The 23,411-nt window shown below is 39.8% G+C and overlaps 1 protein-coding gene and 3 non-coding genes across 5 annotated transcripts in view; all 4 read left to right on the plus strand.

The window, feature by feature from the left end:
* The first annotated feature begins 119 nt into the window (after nt 1-119).
* SF3B3 (splicing factor 3b subunit 3) overlaps nt 120-23,411 on the plus strand; it is a 44,640-nt gene continuing 21,348 nt past the window's right edge. The window contains exons 1-10 of one of the 2 annotated variants that reach the window (XM_037063667.1): nt 120-241; nt 3,450-3,584; nt 5,337-5,663; nt 6,343-6,515; nt 7,086-7,227; nt 10,121-10,233; nt 12,602-12,739; nt 12,870-12,973; nt 15,953-16,118; nt 17,727-17,822. In XM_037063667.1, coding sequence (XP_036919562.1) covers nt 3,515-3,584; nt 5,337-5,663; nt 6,343-6,515; nt 7,086-7,227; nt 10,121-10,233; nt 12,602-12,739; nt 12,870-12,973; nt 15,953-16,118; nt 17,727-17,822 — 1,329 coding nt within the window. In that variant the 5' untranslated portion in view covers nt 120-241; nt 3,450-3,514. Of the gene's footprint in view, nt 242-261; nt 443-3,449; nt 3,585-5,336; nt 5,664-6,342; nt 6,516-7,085; nt 7,228-10,120; nt 10,234-12,601; nt 12,740-12,869; nt 12,974-15,952; nt 16,119-17,726; nt 17,823-23,411 lie in introns of those variants that run through there. The other variant, XM_037063668.1, reaches the window with a different exon arrangement.
* On the plus strand, nt 5,924-6,003 carry LOC118999291 (small nucleolar RNA SNORD111). The gene has a single exon (XR_005069080.1). It is a non-coding gene; the product is annotated as a small nucleolar RNA SNORD111 (small nucleolar RNA).
* LOC118999292 (small nucleolar RNA SNORD111) lies at nt 12,277-12,366 on the plus strand. Its single transcript, XR_005069081.1, has one exon. It is a non-coding gene; the product is annotated as a small nucleolar RNA SNORD111 (small nucleolar RNA).
* On the plus strand, nt 21,961-22,097 carry LOC118999286 (small nucleolar RNA SNORA21). The gene has a single exon (XR_005069075.1). It is a non-coding gene; the product is annotated as a small nucleolar RNA SNORA21 (small nucleolar RNA).

Genomic DNA, 23,411 nt, shown 5'->3' on the forward strand with positions numbered 1-23,411 from the left:
GTGACGATCATTAGGTATGTTTAAATAATTTCCAGTGCGAGGTGGCGGTAAGACTGACACATTAAAAAATTTTATATACACTCTTTGGGCGCCGGTTGGGGCCTTTTTCGCCGCGCGCCAACCGGAAAGTCCCCATCTTGCGATCTGATGGCTAATACCTGCGGTTTGGGGTTGGCGGTGCTTTAGACCTTGCATGATCTCTGCATCCGTTGGATATCTACACCATCCTCCTGGCTGCAGGGTAAACAAGCGGACCTTCCGATTTCCCCCGGCCTGTAGTGGCGTAGAACGGCCATATAGGAGTGAGCAAGGGGTCTTTGCTGGCGGGGTCTCTGAAGCAACCTAGGCCCGAGAGGTCTGGCTAAGAAACGAAGGGGTCGACGAGGACGTTTGGGGAGTGAAAACGGGTACCAGGAATTATTCCCTGTTTTCTGCCTGCAAGGTGGGAAGGAGACCTGTCTTTTAAAAAAGCCTTTAGGGACTGCCTAGTTTTTAGGCCCTGGCGCCTCTACGGACCTGGGGGAGGTTTGGAGATAGCGAACAACACACGGACGCGAAGGTTAAAAAAAACAAACCCGCAGCGTGTTAAAAGCGTAAATAACGGAAAGTCTTTGAAGCTAAGACCCTGTTTTGAGTTTGCGTTATGTTAGTTTTTCTCCTTTTCAGTTTTATCATTTGCAAAATGGGCAATACTGCCTTGAGGACTTCGCAGAGTTTAAGTGAGATTATCTTCATTTGGCACAGGAGGAGGAATGGCGGGGGTGAACAATCCCAGGCTATTTTTATAGTAGTCACAGGGGAGAGAGATGGGGAAGAGACAAAATTTACTAGGTTTTGGCAGTTGATGGTTCCCGGTGCATAGTTCTTGTAGTCCTAGGCTGATCTGGAATGTATCTTCCTCCACTCCCCAAGATAAAAGAATACCTGGAGAATTTGGATCCAGCCAGGTTTGGGGGAAATGAATTCCAAGGATGGGAATGGATGGCGTCAGTTAGGAAAAGAACTTAAAAGTAGGCTGAGTTCTTCAGCTATAAAGAATGAAAGTCTGGAGAGAGTTTTTCTGGCATTTACAAGTGGCCAGTGGTTTGTTTCCTCTGCCTTTATAAAGCAAACAACCCCCCACATTTTTTACCTTTGATATATTAATATATTAGGTTGCCCAAAAAGTCCGATATGTTTTTTCTGTAAGATGGCTCTTGTAATACTTAGTTGTCTTTAACTTCATTCGAAACAGTTTTGTTAGATGGTATTAGGACAGCTGTCATATCAGTATGCATTAAAAAAACAATCTGAATTTTTGTGCAGGTATTTTAATATTGAAGATGAGAAATATACAACATTTTGTGTGCTATGCTTTATTATGTTAAAGGTAGAAATGCAAAAAGATTTGTACAGTGTGTGAAGGTGCTGTGACTAATCACGTGTCAAAAGTGGTTTGCAAGTTTCTTGTACTATTGATATTTTGGCCAAATAATTCTTTGCTTTGGGGCTGTCTAATGTACTGGAAGATGTTTAGCAGCACCCCTGGCCTCCACCACTAGAAGCTAAAAGCAGGAGGCAGCCAACACTACTCCAGACATCTTAATCCATAAAGTTACTGGTGAAAATGAAAAATGTGTCTTTTATGGGAAAAGAACTGTATGGACTCTGCCTAGCTCAATAGTTAATCTTACAACATGGATCAGGTTAACAACAGGATAAGGGGTTTCATTATAGATTGTATTGTTGATACCTGCAACTTTGAAATTATGTTTGAAATTTTAAACCAGAGCAAGATGTCAGGGTATAGATGTTTCAGTGTTATGTTTTTTGATTGAGAACAGTTACAACACACTCTGTTTTTGCCCAGCCCCCCCCCGCCCCGACTTGGAGCTGAGCACAGCTTTCCATGGACCTTTCCCGGTGTCTAAACCCTCTCTATGTGTGTTTTCTCTTGTAGGTCATTTCCCTCTCTCCTTTGTTTCACCTCAGACCTCCTCTTTCCCTGTCATCCAAGAAGAACATTAAACATGTTCCTTAGTTTCAAGCAGGAAGGTTCATATCCATTTCCAACCTAGAAGATTGGTCTTTTTCTCCTTCATCCTGCCCAGAAATGATTATTATGTATAGAACATTTACTTTTCTTGACTTAAAACCAAATTTGTATGTTAATCACACAGCGATTGCTTGGATTTTTCGGGTTCTCTTGCTTTCATCTCTAAATAATTGAGGTAAAATATCTCAGTTTATTTCCCAGCAGTAACTATATATAGGTGTAGTTTGGGGTAATTCTTTTAGGAAAGTTTGTGGTCTTAAGTCCTTTTATGATGAAAAGAACCATTTTCTGTGACTACTCTTTTTGGGGGCTTTCTGAAGTGGCAGGAATTCAGTTTTGTTTTCATTTTTAATGGTGAGTAGGTATAAATTTTAAATTCTAATCATTCAGATACAGAGCTACAGAAGAGATGCAAATGATCACTTTTTGGCCTTTTGGCTAAGATCAAGTGTGGAAGAGATGCAAATGAGAACTATACCAAGTTATCAATTTTTATCTGTTAGAAGAGCAGAGGTCTGGTTGTGGTGAAATAGGGACTCTTACATTGTTGGGGGTGTAAGTTGATGAGTTTCTTTGAAAGGTAAGTTGGAACTACTTATCAGAATTTCAGTTGTATGAACCCCTTAATCCGTAATTACACTTTTATGAATTATAGAGCTATAGTCATGCATGTATGCATGACCTATATATGAGTGATTTTCTTTGCAGCAGGGTTCATAATAAAGAGGTTGGGAACAACCCAAATGTTCATCAGTAGAGTGTTGGCAAAATGAATTCTGATATATTCATTTAGTGGAGTGCTCTGTGGGTATAAAATAAAAATGAGAAAGCCCTTTATTGCTATCTCCAAGCTAGACAAAATAAAAAAATAAATTGCAGTATAATGTGAGTATACAATGCATAGGATCTAACCTTTACTTTTCAAAAGGGAGATAAAATACAGTATTGTACATTTTTGCTTGTCCAGATGGAAAATATCTGGAAGGACCGGATAGATAGAGTTTTTTGCTTTGCCTTTGAATTCTGAACCTTGGGAACACATAGCCTATGCAAATACAAGTACAAGTAGACCTACTTAGCTTACATGTCAAAGCAAATACGGTGTTGCATTAATGGTCCAGATCCTAGCTCCCAGCATTTTTACCACCTGCTGTTGTGACCTCAGACACATGATTTAATTTTTTAGCCTTAATTTCCTCATTTATAAAGCGAGTTTTAGTATTAGCTGTAGGTTTCTTGTTAGATTAGAGCCAAAATGTATGTGGTGCCTGGCATGTAGAAGTCACTCTAAACGTGTTATACCTCAAAGGCCTTACTCTGTTTCTGCTGCCTTAAGCTAGAAATTCCTATACAGAAGTGTCTATTTGAACAACAGTTTTCCATATGATATTTTTCTGCTTTTATGTGTTCTTAGCTTGCTTTGATTTGGTATAATCAGTGCTTGGATTGTGGAGTGGTGGGTGGCTTAGTGTTGCCACAATGTTCCTGTACAATTTGACCTTGCAGCGAGCCACGGGTATCAGCTTCGCCATTCATGGCAACTTCTCTGGTAAGTTGTCCAGTTACTATCTTTTCTGAATATAACTTTATTTTTTATTTTTTTTATTTATCTTTAGAGGGGAAGGGAAGGAGAGAGGAAGGAAACATCAATGTATGGTTGCTTCTCGTGCATCCCCTGCAGGGAACTGGCCCCTGCCGGAAACTGGCCTGCAACCCAAGCATGTGCCCTGACTGGGAATCGAACCGCGATAGTCTGGTTCGCAGGCCCACGCTCAATCCACTGAGCTACACCAGCCAGGGCTGAATATAACTTTAAAAAAAGATTTTATTATTTACTTTTAGAGAGAGGGGCAGGGAGGGAAAAAGGGAGAGAAAAATTGATGAGAGAGAGAAACATCTATCGGTTGCTCCTTGTATGCACCCTGACCGGGGACTGAACTGGCAGCTTAGGCATGTGCCCTGACTGGGAATTGAACCAGTGACCCTTCACTTTGCAGGACGTTGCTCAACCACATGGGTTGATAGGTTCAAGGCTGACAGGTGGCACCAAAGACCACATGGGTCAGGGCTGAATATAACATTTTTAATATTACTGGTTTTATGCTTCATATTTTTCAAAATAAAAAAATTGAAACTTACAGAAGAATTTTAATCATTAGAGAACACTAATTTCTATAATGCTTTATAAAGTTTCCAAAGCACTTTGGAGCAGTTGGTTTTATCTAATACCCAAATGACCTTTGAAAAATAAGGTGGCCTGGTAAGTGGTGGCATTGAGCAAATTAGCCTGGGTTGAGATGGGTGAGAGTGGAATATAAGGTAGGGTAGGAAACCATTAAGACAGTGAAGACTGGACAGTAGGGGTAAAACAGAGAGTGAAGGGTGTGAGTTTCCAACCTAGGTGGCAAAGAAAATGATAGTAATATTGATGGCAGGCTAGTTGAGATCAGAGTGGGATTTGGAGCAGGGAGAAACTTAATTGTTTTAAACATTTATTTTAAAGTTGATGACAACTTACTCAGGTAGAATTACGTAGATGGGGACAAGTTGATTATTATGCATTTGGAGGTATCAATTGCAGTTGAACTTTTGAAAGCAAGTTCACAGTTGAAAGCAAGTAAATTTTTTCAGGTGTCAGTTTAGAAATAAACAGTGTATTTCAAATAGCTTTAAAAGTTCTTTGAGACACTCCATCAAACTGCACAAAATGTTAATATGATTTCTTAACAACAATAGCCTTAAAAATAGATTAGGAAGAACCCTTGGAGATTTTTAATCTTATGACACTAAGCATGCATTAATACTATTTATGGACAATACCCAATTAATAGACTGATGGCAAATGTTGGCAAAATAAAAAGTTTCTAAGAAAGTAACTTGTATAACCAATATCTAAAAAAGATTTATTTATTCATTTTTAGAGGGGAATGAGGGGAGAGAACAAGATAAACATCAGTGTGTGGTTGCCTCTCTCACATCCCCAGCTGGGAACCTGACATGTCCCTCAACCCAGACACGTGCCCTGACTGGGAATCAAACCCGTGACCCCCTGGTTCACAGGCCAGCACTCAGTCCATTGAGTCATATCAGCCAGGGTGTATAGCCAGTTTTTTAAAAACTTATTTGATACCATTTTTGTTAGATCATTTTAGTTCAGTGCCTTTTCAAATAGAATAAATTACCTTAAAATAATGAGCCCCCAACCCATTTAATTACCTCTGTCTTTTAGTGGAATGACTTATCCAGGTTACTTTTTGGATTAGTTCTGATTTCTCATAATCTTTGTTTTTTGGTAATCTAGGAACCAAACAACAGGAAATTGTTGTTTCTCGTGGGAAGATCTTGGAGCTCCTTCGCCCGGATCCCAATACTGGCAAAGTACACACTCTGCTAACTGTGGAAGTATTTGGTGTTATTCGGTCTCTCATGGCCTTTAGGCTGACAGGTGGCACCAAAGACTACATTGTGGTTGGCAGTGATTCGGGTCGAATTGTTATCCTGGAATACCAGCCATCTAAGAATATGTTTGAGAAAATTCACCAGGAAACCTTTGGCAAGAGTGGATGCCGCCGTATTGTTCCCGGCCAGTTCCTAGCTGTGGACCCCAAAGGGCGTGCGGTTATGATTAGTGAGTGCTTCTCTGACTATTGTAGATGCTCAGTTTAGGGTAATAATACTATGATCTGGGAAGTGTGCTAACAAATCATGACTGGGTAAAGTTTGGAACGTATAGATTATTAAAGTTGTTTTTCCTTTTAAAACAATGGAAAGTCTTAACATATATTATCTACTTCTTGTCTACTTGGAAGTAGATTTTTTTCTGTTTCTTTAAGCAAAAAGATTGCAATGGGATAATTTTAGGTTGTTAGACAATGTGGTTGCTTTCATCAGCCTGAAGTGATGATTCACATTCATGTCTCTTCTCTGACAAAGCTCTTGAAGAAAATTTTGTGTATCTGATCAGGCCTCTAGAGGGCAGCCCTCTTTGACCAGTCACAAAATCACTAGATGTAATTGAAAGAAAGCTGGCAATTTTATGAATTACTGTTTAGTTTCCCAGTATCATTAAATCTAGGGCACACTAAAAAATTTTGAAGTTATTGAGATAGTGTGATCTTTCCAGGAAAGAGTGGGTGAAATGATGCTGTTGTCTATTTTAATGATAGAAAGAAAATCTAAATATACTTGTAGAGTTTGGGCTGGTTCTTAACGGTTTTCAAAAACAATTGTGATGAGAATCTAGTTGCTCTTTAAGCCCCTCTATTCATTGTCTAGAAATCTTGTGTGTTTTGCCTTCTTCAACTCAGGTGCCATTGAGAAGCAGAAATTGGTGTATATCTTGAACAGAGATGCTGCTGCCCGGCTTACCATCTCATCTCCCCTGGAGGCCCACAAAGCAAACACTTTAGTATACCATGTGGTCGGTGTAGACGTGGGATTTGAAAATCCGATGTTTGCTTGTCTAGAAATGGATTACGAGGTAATGGGGAGTATATGGGGGGGGTGTCTGTTTCTTTCTCACCTTTTTACTTTTCTAGTCTATCTCAGAGCTTTCCTAAGGTTATTTTCTTCGTTGTTTGAATCTCACATATGTGCTGCTAACAAGTCTTTTCCATATTCTAAGTGCCTTACTAAAATTTGGAATTTTAGTTTCAGAGCTTATCTGACTATATAATAGTACTTTTATCTAATTTAAACAATCTCCCTGTGGAAACAGGGTATTTATTGAGAAAAGCTGCCTGAGGTAAATAAAGGAGGTAAAACTGTATTTAGGATATTTTTTTCACAGGGAGATAAAAGGTGGAGCATACCATTCTTTTCCTTGAGTGGAAGGAAAAGATGAGAGAACCTTGATTCCAGAAGTAGGAGACCTGGGTTCTCATTCTAGCTTTAACATCACCTAGTAGTGTGAACTTTGGCAAACCATTTGGCGTCTGTGGACCTCTGCTGCTTCATTTGTAAAGTGGATGAATCTTGATGTCCTTTCCAGTTCTAAAAGTTTGATTTTTATGCTACTGATTAGTCTTTGTGCCATTGTACTACTCTGTAGGAAGCAGACAACGACCCAACAGGGGAAGCAGCAGCTAATACCCAGCAGACGCTTACTTTCTATGAATTAGACCTTGGTTTAAATCATGTGGTGCGAAAATACAGTGAACCTTTGGAGGAACATGGCAATTTCCTTATTACAGGTACATTTCACTCAGATTTGCTCTGTACCATTTTGTCTGGTTTATTTTATGCCCGAACTTGGGAGGGTGTACTTAATAGGGCCTGGAAGCTAATTTGTTTATAGTAAACCTGAGTACCTTTTCTGTATTTTGTCGAGGTTAGAAGTTCATGTGATGGTTAACTTACCTTCTAATGGGGGCAGAGAAGAAAGAATGAGAGTATTTGGCTAGGGTTTATTTATTTAATAAGTATTTAATTATTTTTAGAGAGAGGAGTAGGGAGAGAGAAAGAGGGAGAGAAACATAAATGTGCATGAGATACATTGATTCGCACGCTCCCATTTGGGAACCTGGCCCACAACCTAACCATGTGCTCTGACTGGGAATCAAACCAGTGAATTTTCAGTGTACTGGCAAGCACTCAGTCCACTGAGCCACACCAGCCAGGGCTCAACTTGGTATATTAATCGCTGTTGGTCACTGATATTTTGACTGTAGTTAGTCTTTAATTCTCATTGAGAAAATCAAAACCTAGGTTTTTGAAAAGACAAACCCAGCAAGATAAACTAAATTTAAAAACTTAGATGAATTAGAAATGCTTTTGAAAACTTACTTGATCCAAGAGGAAATTAAGAGCCTATGTAGACCTAAGAAATCGGAATAGTAGTCAAAAATCTCTTTCCTCCAAAAGACTTAAGGTCCAGCATTTTCAGGGACTTTAAATTTCTCCAGAGACTAGAAAAAGAATTAAAACTAATGTACCACTTTATGAACTTATTATAACTTCAGTGTCAAAACTGGGGAAGGAAAGTAATAAAAGTTTACCTGTTTACAAAAGTATACATGTGATTATAGATACAAAAATTGATAAGTTTATCAAATCAAATTGAACAGTGGTTTTTTAAAAAAAATTTTAAAGAATATTTTTAGAGAGGAGAGCAGGGAGGGAGAAAGTAAAGGAGAGAAACATGGATGTGAAAGGAGATATTGGTTGGTTGCTGCTCGTATACACACCTACCAGGTACTGAACCTGCAACCCAGGCATGTGCCCTGGCTGGGGATTGAACCAGTGACCTTTTGATTTGCAGGATGATGCTCAACCAACTGAGCCACACCAGTCAGGGCACAACAGCATTTAAAATGCATCAAAGCTAAGTAAGATTTTTGTAGGAGCTCAGAAATGTTTATCATTAGAAAATCAGCATCAGTTTAATTCATTAAATTAAAACACTAAATGAGGACAGCTGTATTTGTGGTCATCTGAATTTTGGCAGACTTGGGGAAGACAGTAATCAGTCCTTTCTGTTCTGAGCCATTTGTACTGGGATTGATGTCTGACATGAAATACGTCTGTTGATAGAGGATTTTGGAGAATATGACAGCATTTGTCTTTGAGCATTGAATCTTAGGAATACTGTATTATGCAGAAGAACCTTGGACATACTACCATACTTTTCATTTATGAGGAAGGCTTTAGTCTTTCAACAAATGTTTCTTGAGTCTCTACAGTCAGTATGTGCAATGTCAGTCTACTGGGTCCGGGGACTATAGTTGTGAAAAATTAGATACGCTGTCTTCCTTTATTGCAAGATTGAAGTTAGTGGTGAATATGTATAAATAACACAAAAAATGTCATTTGCCAAGTGCTGTGTCAGTGCAGAGAAGGGGTCTCTTACCCACGGAAAAGAAAGGAATTTGTTGGAGAAACTTTGGAGAAGTGTTCTGTAAGCTGAGATCTGAGGACTAGTTAGTAATTAGCGAGGTGTTGTGGGGGTGAAGGAGGATTTTCTGTTATGGACAAAGGAAATAGCACAGGAAAGGCCCGAACGAAAGAAAGAACAGAATTCATTCAAAGAACTGAAAGCTCATTGTGATTGGATCGTTATGCTGAAGTCTGGGGTAGAGGAAGTGGTGGAGTGGTAGCTAATGAAGGGTTCTAAGCAGGGGAGTAATAACCTGAAGATTATAGGTTATCTCTGGTTATAGGTTATATAACCAGATATACCTATAGATTATATAAACCTGTAGATTATAGGTTATCTCTGAAGGTATACCTCAGAGATAGTGCAGGGTCAGGCCCAGACCACTGCAATAAAGCAGATAAGCAATAAAGTGAGTCATATAAATGTATTTTTTCCGTACATACAAAAGTCTTGTTTATACTATATTTTAGTTTACTAAGTGCATGGCATGTCTAAGCAGTGTACATAATTAAAAAATACTTTATTGCTCAAAAAAAACCTTTATTGTTACAAAATGACCATCATCTGAGCCTTCTGACAAGTTGTAATCTTTTTGCGGGGAGGGTATTGCTTTATGTTGTTGAAAACGCAGTATCTGCAAAGTGCAATAAAATGAAGTATGCCTGTACTTGCTTAAATTTTAGCTAATGGAATAAGGGATATTGAGACTGGTCAGGAAGGCTATTTCACTAAATTCAGAGATTGATAACATGCATGCTGCTGATGAGGTAGAATAAATAGGGCTTTGTGAGGGGAGAGATTGGGCTTGGTCTTTTTATTGGTGGTATTGTCCAAGGTACGGAATCCAGGAGGTAGATAGGTTTGGGAAGGAACTTGAGGTTGTGAACACATTGCATTTTGAAGGTGCTAGAATCCAATCACATGGTGGAATATCCATGTGATTGGATTATAGTTCTGAAGCTGAGAACTGAGTTCTAGATTTGGAGCTAAAAATTTAGATTTATTATCAGATATCTGGACAGGCTGATCACCCAGACTGGCACCCTTTTGTTGTCTAGCATAACTTTCAGGGAAAAGCAGCACTTGAATTGTTTCTCAGCTTTAGGCATACTGTATCTTCATCAGGTTGTGCTAAGGAAAGAAAGAATTGAAAGCTAAATTGCAATTCATGGTTATGTCAAATCATTGCTAAGTTTTATTTTCATTGACAGTTCCGGGTGGGTCAGATGGTCCAAGTGGAGTGCTAATCTGCTCTGAAAACTATATCACCTACAAAAACTTCGGTGACCAACCGGATATCCGCTGTCCAATTCCCAGGAGACGAGTAAGGTCTTTGTTTGCTATAAGAGATATTTGTGTTTGTGAAATGAACTTAGTTTTTGTAATCACAGTGTGTGTAATCGCTTAGTTTATTTGTTATCAAGTTTTAGTTTTTTTGTAAATGTTATCTTTAATAAAGCTGGTACAATGTTAGTAAAAACAAAATAAATTTCCGGGGAAAGGGGATTAAAAACTAGCACAATTTCCATTTCAGAGGAACTTGTGGACACAATCAATTTAAAATTCCTGGAGGTTTCTAGTTTGAAGAAGCCAGGCATATTTGTTGGGGATAAATTATCTTTCAATCAGGGGTGTTCAACATTTTGGCGTCTCTGGGCCACATGTTAAATATATCGTGACATGTAATCACAGAAGAACTCATGATATTTTAAGTAAATTTACAATTTTGTATTGGGTGGCATTCATCACCGTCCTGGGCCTCCTGCAGCCCTTGGGCTGTGGGTTGGACACGCTTGTTCCATTCTGTTTCTTTTTCCCCCCACTCCAACATACAGGAAATTTTGAAACACTAGGACAGTGGATTTCAGTGTGCCTTTCACATTGATTTACCAATTACTAATATTTTACAGCATTTCCCCTTTTCTTACAGTGTGTTTGTGTGTGTGTGTGTGTGTGTGTGCGCGCGCGCATGAATGTGTATAAACTTTTTGAGGCCAGACCATTTGAAAATAAGTTGTAGGCATCGTGACACTTTGAGAATCTAAGATCTTGGCTCCTAAGAATGAGGACACTTTTGTATATAACCCAACTACCAATATCATGCCCATAAAACTTACCAGTTTGGGTAATGCAATTATTTTATTTATATTTTAATTTCTCATTGTTCCCCAAAATTTCTTTATAATCTACTTTTAGTATCCTTTAGTTGAGAATATTTTCTTGTCATTTTGGTTTGTTTTGGTCTTACGTTAGCTGACATTTTTTTAAAGGCTGGGCTAGTTTTCTTATACTCTGTCCCATAATCTTCCTTGTGACAATATCCAGGTTAATAGTTTTGATAGAACTGTTATGGAGGTAGTGATACATATTTCCCACTAGATCATGTTAGGGGTACACGATGTTTATTTATTGGTGATGCTAAATCGTTTTGTTACATTGGGGTGGCTCTGCTCTTCATTGTGAGAATCTAGTGGTGAACTGTGAAACTGTGTAAATGAAACATTTGAGCCCTGGCTGGTGTAGCTCAGTGGATTGAGCGCGGGCCTGCGAACCACACGATCGCGGTTCGATTCCCAGTCAGGGCACATGCCTGGGTTGCAGGCCAGTTCCTGGCAGGAGACTCACGAGAAGCAACCATACATTGATACTTCTCTCCTTCTCTCCTTCCCTTCACCTCTAAAGATAAATAAATAAAATCTTTAAAAAAAAATGAAACGTTTGAAACTTTTCTTCAACATCTCTTTAGCCAGTGGTTTCCCCCTTAATTAGCTACTATTTGGATGGTTGGAAATGGTGTTTTATTGTTTTTAATTTTAACAGTTTACTATGGAAATGGTTAAGCATACACAAAAGTGAAATATAATTAGCCTCTGTCTGCACAGCTTCAGTAGTTACCAACACATCTTGTTCCGATTGGCTTCCTGCATCTCTCCTCTCAGCCTCAGATTAGGTCTCTTAATATTGATTTATAGGTCCTGGAATTAAACTTTTTAGGAGTTACTTTTTGTAGTACCTGGTGTGTATGATTCCATCAGTTTTAGAAAACCTGAGGAGAAATTTAGCAAATTAAATTCTTGGTAACGGGTAGAAAGTAATTTAGTTTGGTTGATATGGCATTTATTGAACATCTAACAGCCAGGCATCATACTTGGCTTTGGGGCTACAAAGAAGTTTAAAACATGTTTTGCCCTTGAAAAGCTTGTTCAAAGAGAGAAATACAAAATGTTGAAGACAAAAAATCCAAAAATCTTAGCCACGGAAATGCCTGTTAGGAATCAAGGAAGTTGATGCAGCATAGGGCTGATAATGGTTGGTTTGGGAGGTAGGTTTGGGAGGTAGTGTTGGGGCTGTGGACGAGTTTTATCCACAGCCTGAAATGATCAGGTTTTAAGTTTGTGTCCCCTTTCTGACATTTTTTTCTGGAGATAGTTTTTGCCTTACTGACCTGATTAGGCTATAGAGTGGAATTATGGTACTGTTTTCTGGAACCCAGGCTTTGTTACATTCATAGCAGACCAGAATTCTTAGGTTTTTATTTCCATGGCTAGCAGGGTGCTCTAGATCAAAGCTTATACAGAGGGGCTCCAGGCGCCAGAGGCCGGGGTAGCTTGTGTGGCCCTTGTTGGACAGGTGCCAAATTCCAGTGTAAGCGCTCCTTTCTAAGATGTTGGTTGTATATTTGATTTTTCTAGAATGACCTGGATGATCCTGAAAGAGGAATGATTTTTGTCTGCTCTGCCACCCATAAGACAAAATCGATGTTCTTCTTTTTGGCCCAAACTGAGCAGGGTGATATCTTTAAGATCACTTTGGAGACAGATGAAGATATGGTAAGCAGACCCAGTTCAGAGGCGGGTAAAGACCAAATGTGGTATTTTATTTGTTACTCTGCTTAATGCGTCCATGGCCTAGCTTTGCTTTATGCCTACACACTGGAATTTTTTTTTCTTTTCATTCCAGGTTACTGAGATTCGGCTCAAGTATTTTGATACTGTGCCTGTTGCTGCTGCAATGTGTGTACTTAAAACAGGCTTCCTTTTTGTAGCATCAGAATTTGGAAACCAGTGAGTAACCCTTTTATTACTTTAGTTCACCCTGGTTAAGGTAACAGTTGCAAGAGGGAGAGCGGCTGCAAGGCCAGGGAGCTTTTTAAAGAATGTTTTACCCCGGCTGATTGGTTCAGGTGGTTGCAGTGTCGTCCCATATGTACACCGAAAGGTTGCAGGTTTGGGTCCTGGTCAGGGCGTATACCTAGGTTGTGGGTTCATTCAACTCCTGGGGTTGGCGTGGGTACAGGAGGCACCTGATGGATGTTTCTCACATCAGTGTTTCTGTGCTCCGCTCTTCTCTCTCTCTCAAATCAATAAACATATCTTTGGGTAAAGATTTTTACAAATGTTTTAGTTTCTTTAAAACAAAAGTTTTGCCTTTCCCTTTTACATTTTTTCTCTTGATTAATTTCTACTTCGGGGACTTTGATCTATACCTGTGGGTGGCTGCACAGCTTTAGAAGTTATCTTCTGAGCTTTTTGCAGGATATTTTATTGGATAAATATTGAACTCCTTAGTATTAAACAGATGTTCCACAAAGCACGTTGCTTGTACAAATCTAAAGAGAAGAAAAAACGTAACACAGTACGAGAATGTGTTATTGAGGTTCCTGCTGTGGGCCGTGGGGACTCACTTCCAGGAGGACCTGTTGAGCATGAAGCAGAGTGCCTCTCAGATTGCCTGTCTGAAGGTTAACATCACCAGCTCCTCTCTCTCGGGGTCAAGGCTCCCCTGGGGCCGTGAACTCTGTGTCAGGCAACCTCCCACGGGGTAGAAGTTCTTAGGACAGAGTAGAAGGACAGACTACTGCATACAGATGGGATCCTGATGAGTGAGACGGGTTTGATTTTTGTGAGAAGTTACTCATTGTGCTGCAGTAGAAACATGCTGTGGTGTTAGCTCATTTAATCTGTACAATGACCTATTTATCAGTCAAACACTAATTTACCGTTTGCTAAATTCCAAGCACTGTTTTAAGCACTTTACAAATATTAATGCATAGATCCCCAGTGATACGGTACCATTATACATATATCCCATTTATAGTTTAGAGAACCAGATTACAGAGAATTTAAGAAACTTTGTCGCACAACTAAATCAGAGTCAAACCCAGACAACCTGGTTCCAGAGTCTCTGCTTTTAAGCACAACACTTTAATCTCAGAAATTGTTTACAGTGGGATTCAGCCAAAGCAGCCTTTCCTGTGATCTTGATGATAGCCCATATTCTTCATTTATTAGACACTAAAAGTACCTTTGATAGGTGGTCTCTATCATCTGCACATAGGCATCTTGCCTGAATAAGGAGTTCGTATTTTTTATGTGTCTGTTGTCTTCTCAGTGCTTTTTGTAAATTGTTCTAGGATAATAACCCTTTTTGCTTTTTCATAGTTTAGCATAGACTGTGATGTGTTTACCAAAAGTGTTAAATGCTGAGGTTTATTGAGTATCTTGTATATTTAGTCAGTTTGCTTCTACGAAGCTGTATTGGATATTGTTCAAAGTGCTCTGTACTTAAGGGCTGGCATATTACTTAAAGAATAAATATGACCAGTAGTTTGGTGTTCTATATTATTTTTAAATTATATTTTATTGATTATGCTGTTAGAATTGTCCTGATTTTTCCCCCTTTGCCCTCCTCCTCCCAGCACCTCCCACTCCCTCAGGCAATCCCCCCCATCATTGTTCATGTCCACCAGTCATGTGGGTAAGTTCTTTAGCTACTCCATTTCCTGTACTGTACTTTACATCCCCCTGGCTATTCTGTAACTACCTATTTTTAATTCTTAATCCTCTCACCCCTTCAACCCATTCTCCACACACCCCTTCCCATCTTTTTATCTTTAACCTCTGGCATTCTAATTATGATGTGTCTAGAAGCAGGCTTCTTTGCATCATCTTGTTTCGAACTCTGTGCTTCCTGTACTTGCATGACTATTTATTTCACCAAATTAGGGAAGTGGGGTTTTTTTTCTCATTTTTTCAAATAGATTTCCAATTTCTTGCTCTCTCTCTTTTGGCCTCCCTTGAAGCAAATGTTAGATTGTTTAAAGTTGTCCTACAGGTTGATTACACTATCCGCATTTTTTAAAAATTCTGTTTTCTGGTTTTTGCTTTCGTATGTTCCAAATCATTGCTTTGATTTTCAGCTTCATCCACTCTACTGTTGTTTTCCTGTAAATTTCCTTATTTCAATTAGTGTATTCTTCTTTTATGACTGGGTTTTTTATGTTGTTGAGGTCCTCACTAAGTTCCTTGAGCATCTTTAAAACAAGTGTTTTGAACTCTGCATCTGGCAGATGGCTTATCTCCATTTGTTTAGGTCTTTTTTTTGGAGTTTTGATCTGGTCTTTCATTTGGGCCATGTTCTTTGTCTCCTCATTTTGGCAGCCTCCCTGTGTTTGTTTCTGTGTATTAGGTGGAGCTCCTATGACTTTGTGTCTTGGTAGTGTGGCTCAATGTAGAAGGTGTCCTGTAGGGCCCAGTGGCACAGCCTCCCCTTTAACCCAAGCTGGGTAGTCAAGGTGCGCTCTTTGTGTGAGTTGAGTACACCCTCCACTTCCAATTGAGAGCCTTGGTTGCTGTTGGCAGATCAGTGAGAGGGATTTACTCAGGCCAGTCAGCTGCAAGGATTGGCTGTGACCACTTACCACCAGCCTATGCCCTCTGTGGATCAGCTGTGCAGGGCCAGGGTGGTGGTGCTCCAGAGTGGTCTAGTGGAAGCCCAGTGTTTATAAGCACTGTGATGCTGAGGTTCTTCATTGTACTGGTTTGAATACAGTAGTCTTAATTTTTTTTCATCCCTTTTCTATTTAAGAAAGAGAAAACTCAGGTAAGCAGAGATTTCAAACTACTAATCCTGACTCAGAAATGCATGTTGTAATTTGGATTAGATATTTATAAAGTACTTTCATGAGCGTTAATGTTGATGTCAAACAGTATATTCAGACAGAAAATACTTTTAACCAAAAAGTCTTGTTTGCTTCTCTCCAGTTACTTATATCAAATTGCACATCTTGGAGATGATGATGAAGAACCTGAGTTTTCATCTGCCATGCCTCTGGAAGAAGGAGACACATTCTTCTTTCAGCCAAGACCACTCAAAAACCTCGTGCTTGTTGATGAGTTGGACAGCCTCTCTCCCATTTTGTTTTGCCAGGTGAGTCTTTCCAGTCGCCTCCACAGTGAACAGTGCCAGCCAGTTGTTTTTGAATCTGAATGAATTTAGAGTTTCAATTCCAGTTGAATTAAGGTTTAGTCCAAGCATCAGGTTTGTCAGCATGTCTTTGGAATCACCAGAATTGTAAAGATAAGCAGCTTAAGGTAGAAGTTGGGGGACTAAAAACCATTATATAAATTCTTGAGCTTGTTTGTTTAATTATAAAAACTCATGTTCAGTATAAAAATTCAAACCATATAATAGTAGGTTAAAAGTAAAAGTCTTATCCCCAATCATTTCAACCCCCACTCCACTGAGGCTGCTGCTATTGACAACTTGTGATTGCCTCCAGGCATTGTCTCTGCATCTATAAGCACACACACACACACACAACAAATGTGTGTTGTATTTTTCTTTTTAGTGTACGGGCTCAGGTACTTCATAGCATTCTTAAATCTACCTTTTTAGTGGAGTGTATGAAAACCTACATTTATCTCATTTTTAACACTTATTTCCTCCTCAAAATTCCCCAGAGATACCTGGGATTAGTCAGGAACAGGCACTTTTTAGTCACATCCTCCAGGAGGAACCTGAGGTGACTCTGGATGGGGATTGTGTCCCCTACCACTGACACTGAGCTGAGCAGGGATTCTGCCGGGCTCTGTGTCCTGAATTCCCTGGGGTTGAGTGGCCATTAGGGGTCTCCTCCCCTGTCGAGTTGGTCACACTTCTAGTGGGAGAGCGGTTTGCTTGTTGGGTGCTGGGGAAGCAAATCAGCATTCAAGCACTCTTCCTGATAAAAATGGATCATTATAAAATTAACTCCTTTTGTTTATTTCTGAGAAAGGGTCAGTCCTCAGGGCAATAGAAAATAAATATTAAGAGATCCGTGTGAAGGCCGTGCTCAGCTGACAGGCTCGTCCACGTTAGAGTGGGGTGCAGTGCTTCCTAGGCCGCCGAGAGTTCTCAGTTAACCGTCCTGTTTGAGAAACTGCAAATCAGATGACTGACCTCTTTTCACATGTCGACCAACAAATAATTGTTCTGGAAACCAGCAGCGAGATGTCTAGGATTCCAGCAAGAGAGCGTGGCTTCCCCAGTGGATGGCGACCAAGTGCAGAGTTACTCATTAGTTGGTTGGTGATGTCATGGGAGCATCTGTAGACAGGGCATCTGTACACATGTACAGTGTTATAGTAGATTTAATAATACAGTTTTAAAGTGGTAATGAGGGAAGTAATTGGAAGTATTTATGAACTTTGGAGTTAAATAAGTGAGATTTTACTGGTGAGAAAGTCACAGAGACTGAGAAGATTATAGGTTGTATTTTATTTGGGAGGAAATGCTAAATTTCAGTTGGAGATTATAAAATGCTTCTGTCACTAACTGGAAAAAAATTCTTTGCTAACTTGTACAGCCTTTTGTTGATAAAACCCATCTTCCAACTGGTTTGCTTTTGGGAACAGTCAGGCTTTTTCCTTCATACTCTCAATATCAGTAGCCAATATGTAATAAGCTTTATAAACTAAAACATGGTTTGCTCCCTGACAATAATCAGGGATCAGTGTGAAAACTTAGCACAAGTAGACTTACTTTATTTTCCTTCAGATAGCTGATCTTGCAAATGAAGACACTCCACAGCTGTATGTGGCCTGTGGTAGGGGGCCCCGATCATCTCTGCGAGTGTTAAGGCATGGACTTGAGGTAAGATTGGAATTTCTAGATCATCTGCAGTTTGGAGGGAAGCATTGATCAAACAGCCTGTGGCTTTACTCTGATGAGATCTAGGAGAAATTTAATGTTTCTATGAAAGAAAAATATTTTCTTTCTCACCTATTTCCATGAAGTTTTAAGTTTAAATGTCCTATTCCTTAACATGTTAGCACAAGTGTATTTTTTAAAAACTGGCAAATGGGGCCCTGGCTGGTGTGGTTCAGTGAAAGGTCACCAGTTTGATTCCTGGTCTGGGCACATGCCTGGGTTGTGGGCCAGGTTCCTAGTCGGGGGCGTATGAGAGGCAACTGATCTATGTTTCTCTCCCACATATTTCTCCCTTTCTTCCTCCTTTCTCCTCTCTTTAAAAAAAAATTTAAATCTTTACCAAAAAAACACAAAATTGGCAAATGGAGATAAAAGGCAAAAAACATCTCTATTGGTTCCAGGCTCACTAGCCTTAACTTCAAAATTAAGTTTTCATACTCTTAACATTTTTAACTACTATATATTCTGTGTATGTATTTTTATATCTTATAAATTTATTCCTTATTACAATGTGCTCTTTTTTAAAATGTTTTATTGATTATGCTATTACAGTTGTCCCATTTCCCCCCTTCATTCCCCTCCACACCCCCTCCCCCACCATTTTCCCCCCTTTAGTTTATGTCCACGTGTCATAAGTTCTTTAGATTCTGTATTTCCCATACTATTCTTGCCCTGCTCCCTGTCTATTTTCTACCTACCGTCTGTGCTACTTATTCTCTGTACCTTCTCCCCCCCACTTCTCCTCCCACTCCCCTGTTGCTAACCCTCCATGTGATCTCCATTTCTGTGGTTCCGCTCCTGATCTAGCTATTTTCTTAGTTTGCTTTTGTTTTAGGTGTGGTTGTTAATAACTGTGAGTTTGCTGTCCTTTCACTGTTCTTATTTTTTTATCTTCTTTTTCTTAGATAAGTCCCTTTAACATTTCATATAATAAGGGCTTGGTGATGATGAACTCATTTAACTTGACCTTATCTGAGAAGCACTTTATCTGCCTTTCCATTCAAAATGAAAGCTTTACTGGATAGAGCAATCATGGATGTAGGTCTTTGGACTTCATGACTTGGAATACTTCTTTCTGGCCCCTTCTTGCCTGTAAGGTCTTTCTGAGAAATCTGCTGACAGTCTGATGGGTACTCCTTTGTAGGTGACTGTCCCCTTATCTCTTGCTGCTTCTAGGATTCTCTCCTTCATTTTAATCTTGGCTAATGTAATTATGATGTGCCTTGGTGTGTTCCTCCTTGTGTCCAACTTCTTTGGGACTCTCTGAGCTTCCTGGACTTCCTGGAAGTCTATTTCTTTTGCCAGATTGGGGAAGTTCTCCTTTATTATTTGTTCACATATCTTTTCCACTTATTGCTCTTCCTCTTCTCCATTCTGGTATCCCTATAATTCAGGCGTTGGGACATTTAAAGATGTTCTGGAGGTTCCTAATCCTCTCCTCATTTTTTAAAATTCTTGTTTCCTCATTCTTTTCTTTCTTTTTTTTTTCTTCAAGATTTTGTTTATTTATGCTTAGAAGGGAAGGGAAGGAGAGAGGGAGAGAAATATCAGTGTATGGTTGCCTCTCATGAGGAACTGGCCTGCAACCTAGGCATGTGCCCTGACTGGGAATTGAACCATGATCGTGTGGTTTGCAGGCCTGCGCTCAGTCCACTGAGCTACACCAGCCAGGGCTCCTCATTCTTTTCTGATTGGATGTTTCTTCCTTCTGATCCATTCCATTGATTTGAGTCCTAGTATCCTTTCCATCGCTATTTTTTCCTATATTTCCCTGTATATTTTCTTTATTTCACTTAGTGTAGCCTTCATTTTTTCATCTAATTTGCAACCAAATTCAACCAATTCTGTGAGCATCCTGATCACCAGTGCTTTGAACTGTGCATCTGATAGATTGTCTATCTCTTGGTCGCTTAGTTGTATTATTTCTGGAGCTTTGATCTGTTCCAGCCTTTTTTTTTTTTTTTTTGTCTTTTTGCGCCTGTTATATATGAGGGGTGGAGCCTTAGGTGTTCACCAGGGCAGGGCAACCCAGTGGCTGGGTTGTGATGCTTTATATGGGGGTGGAGTCTGAGAGGGAACAGTGGTGCTTGCTCCGCTCTCTGATAAGTCCCTTCTTCCTCTTCCCCCAAGCAAACTGGGCCCTTCTGGTGCTGGTTCCTGGGTGGGTCGGTTTGTTCACGTTCTAGGACCCTGTGGGTCTCTCCAAAGAACTCTCCTGTGAGGCTGGGAGTTCTCCTTGTTGTCAACCCCCACAGGTGTTTTCAGTCGGTGTTTTGAGGTTTTATTTGCCTGTGCTGGCACCCTGGGTTGTGTGATTCATCTTGCTCCCCAGTTATATTTATGAAAATGTAGGATTGCTGCCCAGTCAGCCAGCCGCCTTGCATGCACAGTGCCTCACTTCATACTTGCCCCCTTGCTGGGTCTGCCCATTGCCACCCCAGGCCTGGGGTCTTCCAACTGCTGCCTGGGCACCCAGGGTCCACTCACTGCTGTCTTGAGCACCCGGTGTCACTGCTTCTTGTGCTGGGACCCCTCTATACCCAGCTGCCCAACTCCGCCCCAACTACCAGTCTGGATGAATGTGTCTATTTCAGCTCCTTGGCTGTCTGACTTCCATACAGTTCAGTTTTCTGTCAGTTCTGATTGTTATTTTTGTTTCTGAATTTTTGCTGCCCTTATTTTGGTTGTGCGAGGAGGCACAGTGTGTCTATATACGCCTCTGTGTTGGCTGGATGATGTGCTCTTAAATCACATCATCCTTAGTTTTTTTTCCCCTCTTCCACTAAAGTGGACGGATCAGAATTTATTTAATGAACCCTTTATGATGGACATTAAAAAATTATCTTTTCAAATCACACCTTATCATCTTGATGCTAGTGTTGAACTTTTAGCAAGTGCTTTGTTTTTTTTAAGATTTAATTTTTTTTCAAAATTTGAACCTTGGAAGCCACAGAGCAAAGCATGTATCTATGTGCATGTCTGTTTTAAAAAAAATGTTGCATGTTTCATAAACGTAAAAATTCAGATGTTGAAAGAGCAGCATTAGGAACATTCACTGACTAGAGCAAGGTTATGGCATTGTAGAGAAAAGGTTTTTAGAATATGCACCACTTGAAGGGGTCTGGAGAAAGCTGTGTCCATAAGCCACATAAAGGGAACACTTAATGTCACCACCTGGGAAAAAGAGAGACATGCACTGCAGGACTCAGTCTCCGCCTGAGAGTCAGACCCCACCCAGGAAATCCTCCTTTGCTAGCTGTGCAGGGTGCCCCCTGTGGGCATTTTCATGAACTGCTCCAGGAGAAAGCAATGAAAAAATTTCTGTGCATTTTGCTTTCAGAGCTTGGGGTTGGCAAACTATTGGCTTCATTGCCTGTTTTTGTAGATTTTTATTGGAACACAGCCAAGATGACCTTGGTTTTGAATTCTGGCTCTACCAGTTAATAGCTAAACCTTTTTAGGTAATAGCTTAACTAAACTTAAGTTCTGTACAAATGGGCCTAATGGCACCTGCCTTAAATAATTGAAATGTGAATTACCTAAGATAATGCATATAAGGCACTTAGCTTAAGGTCTGGCATATAATTGTTCAGTAAATGTTTGCTATTAATATTGCTTTTCAGGGAATTTGACATTTCTTTTTGCATGTGTCAATAAATTTTTGACTGTCAAGACATTCATTAATTTACCCTGGTTGGTGTGGCTCAGTGGATTGGTGTCAGCCTGGGAACCAAAGGGTCCCTGATTTGATTCCCAGTCAGGGCAGGCCAGTCTGGGGCACAGGCCAGGTCCCCAGTAGGGGGTGCATGAGAGGCAACCACACATTGATGTTTTCCTCTCTCCTCTCTAAAAATAAATGAATCTTTAAAAAATTAAAAATAAAAACATTCATTAGTTCACCAAATTCTTAATGATCCAAACCCAGTTTGGACCAATAATTCTTGATTAGTTGTTATTCATTGGATGGTTTCTATTGAGCTTCTGGTGAAAGCTGGCATTCCTCCAAAAATGCATGTATGCACTTACAGAAAATTTTGTGTACAGTATAAGAAATAAAGGACCCAATTAAGAATTATTTTTACCCCTTTGAAAAGCACTTGTTGGGCCTTTTGCTAATGACCCACAGAGCCATCTGGAAAGGGCAAAGTGAAAACCCCGCGTCTGGGGGAAGTGGCAGCATGTCGAGTTGTTCTGCTTCAGTCAGTGGGTGGGACAAGGGAAGAAGAAAAAAACAATTATCTTTAGTCCCCTGTTCCTACCACTTTTTTCCAAATCTACAAAGAATTGTTTTCTTACACTGTACACCTTAAACTAATACAAATAATACTGACTAAACTGTAATTGAAAAATAAAATTAAAAAATTCTTGTTATATTGTTGAATATTCCTTTGTTTCTTATGTGTATTTGAACCTTGTCTGGCTAGAGTATGGTCTCAGTTAAATAGGGTCAGTATCAGATACTACATTTGATACAGAATGGAGCATATCTGATATGTACATTTTATTGATGATGAAATCTTCCAGGACTCTCCTGTACCATGGTCAGGTATTCCTGCTGTTACTGCATTAGCGAACTAAGAGAAGGGTAATGTCTTTCATGATATACTTGAGTTCTTTCTACAAAATGTAGTTATGAAGTACAAATATATTAAAAGCAGTCTAATTTATCATCTCTAGGTCATTTGAAATATTAAATTTTTTATTGTAGAACAGTTTTGGATGTACAGAAAAATTCCAAGGATAGTATGTGTAGAGCAGGGGTGTCAAACTCATTTTCACCAGAGGCCACCTCAGACTCATGGTTGTCTTCAAAGGGCCAAAATAATTTTAGAATTGTATAAATGTAACTACTCCTTAACTATTAAGGAGCTGAAATTACATTTGGCCAAGAGGTGAGGAAAGATTTTTTTTCTAAAGGATGTAGTATTTGAAATGGTCCATAAAGAGAGATGAGACTTGGCTTTGGGGAGCTAGAAAGAAATGGAATGCTAGCTCAGATGGTCTCATTCATTTCCACATGCTCTCTTTGAGAGGATGCAAGCATGGCATACCCAGAGGATGCATGTAGTTTTGACTGCAATACGACCTTCCCAGGTGGTTCGTCGTTTCTTTTTTTTTCCCCTAGAGTAAATTTTTAAAAATATTTATTTATTTATTTATCTTTAGAGGGGAAGGGAAGGAGAAAGGAAGAGAAATATCAATGTATGGTTGCCTCTTGTGTATCCCCTGTTGGGAACTGGCCTGCAAACCCAGGCATGTGCCCTGTCTGGGAATCGAACCGCGGTTGTTTGGTTCGCAGGCCTGTGCTCAATCTACTGAGCTACACCAGCCAGGGCCTGTTTCGTCGTTTCTTGCTAAAGTCTGTCATGGATATTGCCAATGCTCCTAGCCTTTTTGGTTCTTATGTTCTTTTTTTGACTAGATGGTTACATTCTTTTAATCCAGCATACAGTGTGAGCACTGCCTTTGGGACCTTATTGTCAGAGAGCTTGGTTCCATGCTCACTGGATCTGTGGTTTATCTCCTCTTCTG

This window comes from Sturnira hondurensis, unplaced genomic scaffold (genome assembly GCF_014824575.4).
Source record: "Sturnira hondurensis isolate 20B ecotype Veracruz unplaced genomic scaffold, ASM1482457v3 Scaffold0014745, whole genome shotgun sequence".
NCBI classification, from domain to species: Eukaryota; Metazoa; Chordata; class Mammalia; order Chiroptera; family Phyllostomidae; genus Sturnira; species Sturnira hondurensis.